The sequence below is a fragment of the Manacus candei genome, unplaced genomic scaffold, assembly GCF_025592945.1.
Source record: "Manacus candei isolate 608988 ecotype Guabito, Panama unplaced genomic scaffold, ASM2559294v1 h1tg000015l, whole genome shotgun sequence".
Lineage (NCBI taxonomy): Eukaryota > Metazoa > Chordata > Aves > Passeriformes > Pipridae > Manacus > Manacus candei.
In genome coordinates, this window is record NW_026138063.1 from 13,811,720 (window position 1) to 13,819,255 (window position 7,536).

At 48.7% G+C, this 7,536-nt stretch overlaps 1 protein-coding gene across 1 annotated transcript; it reads right to left on the reverse strand.

Annotated features, from left to right (window-relative positions):
* Window positions 1-2,406: 2,406 nt before the first annotated feature.
* On the reverse strand, window positions 2,407-7,169 carry ZIC1 (Zic family member 1). The gene is made up of 3 exons (XM_051781365.1): window positions 5,489-7,169; window positions 4,169-4,332; window positions 2,407-3,750 (listed from the first exon to the last, which is right to left on the reverse strand). Exons 1-3 carry the CDS (start codon window positions 6,462-6,464, stop codon window positions 3,553-3,555), a joined length of 1,338 nt encoding a protein of 445 aa, XP_051637325.1. The 5' UTR covers window positions 6,465-7,169; the 3' UTR covers window positions 2,407-3,552.
* Between the last annotated feature and the right edge of the window lie 367 nt (window positions 7,170-7,536).

Here is a 7,536-nt window from a genome sequence, read left to right on the forward strand (position 1 = left end):
AGCTGGGATCGGTGTTTCTCCCCGCAAGCCTTCGTGAATAAATCCGCAAAGGACGCCTTGCTAGAGGAAAGTTGACTTTAGGGACTGAAACAGCGCAGAAACCGCCGAGAGACGCCTCACAACCTCTCTGCCTGAAAAACCACCTCTCTCTCAGCCGGAGATTTCAAAGCACTGCTCCCCTCTCCAGACCCAAGCGAACAGAACAAGCACCAGAATGGCGTGGACTTGAATTCAGCATTAACAATTCCAGTCCTAGTGATCGTCGCTAATTCAGAACATACACGGGATGGCGATCAACCAGTATCGCACCGTTCCACTTCACCACAGATAAAAAGCCAACAGCAGCAGCAGCAACAACACTAGAACCATTCTTTCTGCTGTAGGACGCTCGAACAAACCTCAGACCGAAAGTTTAAAAGAATACTCATTAACCAAGTGTTCCAATACACACAAGTAACAGATCTGTGTTAAGCGACCACTAGGGACTTTACACAAGTTCAAAGAAACTTGCAAAATGCATCTTTAAAATATCTCGTCCTCACCACGTTTCTCCGGGTTTATTTTACAGATGTATGGCTCAGAATAGCTCTACGATATTTCCTTTTTTCTTAGTTACATTCAGGTTATATTTTTTAAAACTGATGCCTGGTCAAGTCGACGGGACAGTTACCCTGAAAGACTCGCAGGGAGCAACATTTTCGGCGCATGAAACATTTTTTCCCCTGGCTCTTTTGACGATGGGTTAAATTTCCTCAAGTCCCAACACTTTCCGCCCAAGTCCCACCGGGCTTCAACTTTTCCTATCTCGCCAAACCCTGCAAGGTGGCGCTCTTTTCATTGAAAACTGATATTAGCCTTATAATAATAACATTTTGTAGAAAGTAAAGTTAAAGCGAAGCCTTCCCACGGGTGCTGCAGGGAGCAGGCGGGGATGCTGAGCTGGCAGGAGCGGGGTTTCGGATGAGCAAGGCAAACTCTTTTTTTTTTTTCGGGGGGGGGGGAACGGTGTGTTTTGGGGCAGTGAAATGTCTCCGAGGGAGATCCTCAAATGTTACGGACAAAGAAAAATAATTGCGGGGTGCTGTTGAGAGATAGCGGGCTGTGCTCTGGGCGGGTTACCGCCGGGGCTGCGGAGTGTCCGCACGGATGTGAGGGGAAAGCGGCTTCCCCCGTACCCCCGCCCCCCGAGCGGTTAATATGGCTATTGACTCGCTGTACACATAATATTTCTTTAAAGAAGCTGTTAAAGTGTCATCTTGGTCTACTGGAAGGTCAGTTTGTGCAATTCACTCTATGACATATCACAAGCCCTCGCAGCTTTAGCCAACCTCATGATTTGTGTTGTCTGTTGATATGTTGTCTGCTTAATGGGGCGATCATGCAAGCTACAACCAGGAACAAAGCCCAACAGTTCCAACAACCGTAGCTAAGTTAGTGGAAGCAGTACAGCTTGCAAATCTATCAAACTAAACTGCAAGGAAGACAATCTGATTTAGAGAAAAGGCGTTCTGCTACAGTCATTAAGCACAAGTAATTTAGATTTTTTATATTGTCTTCTCATTTACAAATTTACTGTATCAACGCCAGCCAATGGAACGAATTTCTTAAGTAAATGAGAAATAAATAAAAGAGATAGAAAGATAATCAAATTACATAAAATAATTCTTATGCCCTAGATTTATTTTTTTAGAAAGCTATTAACACTGGCAAAATTATAGTAATAATAATAACATAACATAAGAAGTAATTGATTTAAATTAACATCACGTTTTAAGGAATATCAGCAAAGAAAAAAAAAGGGGGGGGAAGGAAAAAAAGAAACAAAACCCAAATAAAAAATACACACAACAACAACAACCGCCTTGGTGAAACAGTGCTGTACTTCTTGGAGTAAAAGGCCCAAGGAAAGTCATGAATCCACTGCCTAAGAATTAGTTATGGTCATAAATGCCTTAAATTAAAATAGCAACTGAAATCTCCTCTGTTTTAAATCTCCTAATATATGTTATCCGAATTAATTTAATTTAGGGACCCAGTCTATGCAGATTCATGGACAATGTTGGAGTGGAATGCAGCACTTCTCGTGTAACAATTCCCCACATTAATATTTATGTAGCATATGCAATCTATTTCTGTTATTTTTATGGTTGTTATTCTATGTCTGCAAAGGTCATTTAAATTATACTGCGGCCGAAAATTTGTTTCATAAATTTTGATATAAATACTAATTACACACTATAGTAATGCCAGCAGGGATCCTTTCATTTATCACATTTATATCACCTTCGCTGCTTTAGTGATGACATAATGGAAAGCAGTGAAAAACTGGGACAGTTTTATTCTAATATCCTAAAGCTAGTTGGAGTTGCAGCAGGTTGACTTAGCGAATAAGAATTCCTACCACAATTCTTGGGATTTAAGAATCTTTAATAAGGTACGAAATGTTACCAAACAGTTCTGTAAACTAAATTTTACATACCAATTCTTCTAGCCATAAATATTGAATATCTTGTAACAGGTATAACCGGACCTTTACATGCGGATAAATATGGAAATTAGGATTTATATACATTATGTTCTTGTATTTGCCAAAAGCAACGGACAGATATAGTTTATATCTTTTTTTTTTTTTAATATCACTTTACATAAACAAATGTAACAGTTTGACACGCAGATCCAGGCTTTCACTATACGAATTTCTTGACAGGACGTGTAACAACATTTTACTGCACTACTTAGACTGGACTTTGGGACGAAATGTTGCACTTTATACAAAAAAGCACATTAATACCAATAATATTCTGTTAGATCGACGTTTAGACTGTAATAATACAAAGTAATTCACATTTTGGTACACATTTACTAGAACATTCTTGCCATTCAGTACAAATAGTTGAATTTCTACCTCTTCCCTCTGCCCCCCCACCACCTCCGCCCCCCCGCCACCGCTCCCGCCCGCCCGCCCCTCCCCCCACATATATGCAAAGACCACAAATCCACATATCCCCTTATTCAACTTGCGATATAACTATTTACAAAATCAATCAGTACATTTTTTTGTTGTTTTGTTTTTGAAGCTAATAATTCTGTATTTACAAGAGGGGATGGGGGGGAAGGCCGCTGCCCGAGCAGACATGCATTTGGCGATCTCTAATCAGTGGTTTCCAGTAAAGCCCTACACAGTTGGCATTTGCCCTGGTAACCTTGTCTTCTTATGCATTCTACTAACCCCTTCGCCTACCAAGCCTTGGAACAGAGCAGAACAGTCAGGAAAAAAAAAAAAAAAAAAAAAAGAGAGAGAGAGAGAGAAAAAGAGAAATAATAAGGGAAGAAAAAAAAGAATAAAAAAGATTTAAAAAAATGAAGTCTTCATTTTACTCAGTCCTGGGTCTACTGGCAGCATTTTACTTTTGTTTGCTCATTTAAATTTTGATTTCAAAGTGTTCATTATTTTTGGAGTTTTTAAATAGGGTATTTGTTTGCTCGCTTGGGGCTTTTTGTTTTGTTTCGGTTTGTGTTTTGTTGTTGTTGTTGTTGTTTTGTTTTAGCGTTTTAGACGTACCATTCGTTAAAATTTGATGTAAGCGTGCTGTGGCTGGACGTGTGATGGACTGCGGAGGAGGAAGGGGATAAGGAGCTGGCGGTCTGGTTTTCTGTGGATGGAGACACGATGGTTGGTGGGGTGGAGGACTCGTAGCCTGAGCTGGCGGCGGGAGAAGGCTGGGACCCCTGCGAGGATGATTCATGGACCTGCAAAAGAAAACCCGGGCAGAGATAGAGAGCAGCGGTGGACGGAGGCCTTCGCCTGGGGATGCGCCAGACAACGGGACCCAGCGCCGAGTCCCAGGCTCGGGCACTCCTGCGGGGCTCGCCGGCGGCCCCGGCCCCAGCCCCTGCCGGCGGGGGAAGGCCGGACTGCGCCCCCCGGCTGCCTCTTGGTGCTGCCCCCCCGCCCCTCCCCGGGCAAACCGCACGGCCCGAGGGCCCCGCGGAGGGGCCGGTGCTCAGCGCAGCGGGGCGGGGGCGGCGCGGCCCGGCGGGCCCGGGGCCGGGGCCCCGCAGTCGGGTGGCCCCGGGCCGCGCTCCGCCCGCGGGCACCGCCGCGCCGCCGGCCGTCCCCGCAGCCTTTCGCCCGGCCGGGCCCGCACGCCAGCCGCCCTCCATTTACCTTCATGTGCTTTCGGAGGGAGCTGGGGTGCGTGTAGGACTTGTCGCACATTTTGCAGAGATAGGGCTTGTCGGAAGTGTGCACATGCATGTGCTTTTTGCGGTCGCTGCTGTTTGCAAAGCGCCTGTCACAGCCCTCGAACTCACACTTAAATGGTTTTTCACCTATTGCAGAGGGAAGGGGGGGAGGGGGGAGGGAAAGGGATCTGATTAAGCAGGGCCGGCTGGATCGTTCATTGTCCCCACCGCACCGCCGGACGGAGCCCAGGGCTCCATTTCAAACACTTGCAACTTTCTAACTTCAACGAGACTCAAATCCCAAAATCTTACTTCTCTCTCTGCCCTTTCTGCTCCTCCGACTCCTGCTCAGCGCCCTTTTCGGAGAGCGGGATAGCTAAATAACTTTTTTCCCCCTTCCATTTGGAGGGGCGAGTTTCCTTTACAACCCCAGTCCCAGGCACCTCTCTCTCATCACAACGCTCCGAGCGCGAGAGAAGGCGTATATACACACCATCCTCAGTGTCTACTTTCCGGTTTTATAGCTCATTCTCGCAATATTTTACTCTTCCGCCCGTCCCAGTCCCTTCCCCCTATTTTCTTGCAATATTGAAAATTATCCGGCCCAGGAATACAACGAGTGAGCAGCCCCACAAATCCTCGGCAAAAGGGCTGGAGAAAGCGGCTCTGGCTTTCGGAGCTCGGGGGTGGGAGCGGGGGGAGATTGCTCTCCCGGACAGAGGCTGCTGCATTCCCACCTCCCACGAAGGAAAAAGTTCTCAGGGATACCGGCGCCTCCCCTCCGCACAACAATAACACACTAACGCGCCGGGCTCGGTTTATTTAAAATCGCTCCTCCGAATTAAATATTTACCAAGCCCTGAATTGCAAAGAGGAGACTGATGAGCTGCCTGCAATATTTAGCACAATTTCTCATCGTGCCACAGCCAAAATTGCCGAACGATAATTAATTAAAACCTATAAATTTAAACAGGACAGGTTACTATGATCCCACACCCCACCCCCTCCGCCCTAACAATTCCAGCAGCAAACCCTGCCGTCCTCCCTCTCTGCCTCGGCGGGGATCATTTTCTTTTTGTTGCTGCTGCTGGCGTGGCTGTGACCGAGCTCCTTCTACAGCGAAGCTCCTAGCCGGCCTCTACCGGAAAAAGCAGTGGCCCTGCACCATACCCCCTCCTGCCCGTCCGATTCTCAGCCAAGCCGGGCCCCCCGACCCATCTGGCACGGCCCCGCGTCCCGCTCTGGCCCCGGCGCTCGGCGCTTCCACTCGCAGAGAGAAAAGCGACAGAGAAGGTTACCGTACCTGTATGAGTTCTTTTGTGTATTTTGAGATTCTCTGATCTGGCAAACACTTTGCCACAGCCTGGGAAAGGGCAGGGGAAAGGTTTTTCACCTGTGTGGACTCTGATGTGATTTACAAGTTTATATTTGGCCTTGAAAGGTTTCCCTTCTCTTGGACACTCTTCCCAGAAACATATGTGATTGGACTGCTCGGGTCCTCCAACGTGCTCCACCGTGACATGAGTCACCAGCTCGTGCATCGTGCTGAAAGTTTTGTTGCAGGACTTTTTGGGGTTTGACAATTGTTCGGGCTCAATCCACTTACAGATGAGTTCCTGTTTGATGGGCTGCCTCATGTAACGAAAGAAGGCCCCTGCCCCGTGGTGGGCTGCCATGTTCATGTTCATGTGGCCGTAGCCGTGCAGCTGGGTCGAGGCATAGTGCTCGGAGCGGGGGCTGGTGACCTGGCCGTACTGGTCGGGTCTGCCGTACATGTCTCCGGAGAAGCCCAGGCGCATCTGCCCGTTCACCACGTTAGGTGAAGCGTGGCTGGTGGCTTGTTCGTGCAGCCCCGGGAAAAGTATATGTCCCGCGGCATCGGTGTGTCCGTGGGGTCCGGCGAAACTGCCGGCAGCGGAGGCGAACAGGCTGTGCTGGGCGCTGGCGGCCGCCGCCTCCCCGAAGCCGCGGTTGCGGAACAGAAAGTCCCGGGTGGAGTTGAAGGCGGCGCTGGAATAGGAGCTGACATGGGTCGGGTGGTGGTGGTGCCCCAGGGCCGCCGCCGCGTAGCCGGGTGCCTGCGAGGTGAAGGCGGTCTGGCCGGCCGAGGCCAGCTCGTGGGTGCTGGGGTTGATTTTGAAGGCGCCCATGCCGTCGGCGAAGGGGTTGATCCCCAGCCCCACTTCTCTGTCCGTGACATCGGCCGTGGAGTGGTGGCGAGAGGATCCGAAGGTAGTGACTCCTATGGCGGGATACTGCGGTCCAGCATCCAGAAGCATCTTCCCAGCGTCGATGCAGCAACCAAAAAAAAAGCACGCGCGCACACACACAACGCGGAGAGAAGCAGCAGCAGCAGCAGCGGCGGCGAAAACACCCTCTTTGGAAAGTCAGCGACGATCACCACCAAAGCAACCACATCAAAAACACCCCCTTCGGCATCAGCGCAGGGGGAAGGAAAAAAAGGGGGGGAGAAGGGAAAAAAAAAAAAAAAAAAGGCTGGTGCGGAAGGGGGGAAGAAATCTTCGCAGTTGCAAATAAAAATAATAAAAATGTGCCCCAAAAATATTCACCGTCTCTCTGCTTTGACTTTTCGGGGAGGTTTAAGTGGGGAAGGGGGGGTTGGGTAAGCTCAAAAATAAACTGGCTGCAAATAACAATAACGGCGAGAGTTCAACACGGGCAGCAAAAAAAAAAAAAAAATTGAAAAAAAAACCAAAACAAAAAAGAAACTTCCTTCAGTGATTTTTTTGGCTATAGGAATGTTGCAAAGTGGCCGAGAGATTGTTTCTCTCTCCTCTTCGAGCTTCCCCACACTCACCCGATTTTTTTTTTTCGGGGGGCCTTTTTTTTTTTTTTTCTCCCTCTGCAAAAAAAAAGGCGCAAATCATGCACAATATTGTCTTTTGCGGTTTATCTTCCTGGGGAGAAACTTTCACCTCCTCAGCCGGGCGGTGAACGCGAGACTGATAGCGGCAATCATTCCTGCAGATAAATGAATTGAAAAGACGACACCGTCCCCCCCCTTGATGAATGGGAGCCGGGGGCGGAGCGACGTGCGGGCGGACGTGGGCAACCATTGGCCCGGGCTGGCTCCCCCTTCCCCGCGTAGCAGCCCCCGGCCCCGCCGGCTCCCGGCGCTGATTGGCCGCGCCGGCTCATCCATCGCAGGTATTGTGGCGCCCTGACACCGCTCTGACAAACGGGGCTGCGGCAGAAACAACTTTTTTTTCTTTTCTTTTTTTTTTTTTTTTTTTTTAATATATAAGATTTTTTTTTTTTTTGCTTTTTTGCCTTTTTTTTTCTTACCTTTTTCTTTTTTGTCCCCCCGCCCCCCGAAAATATTTCCAGCGC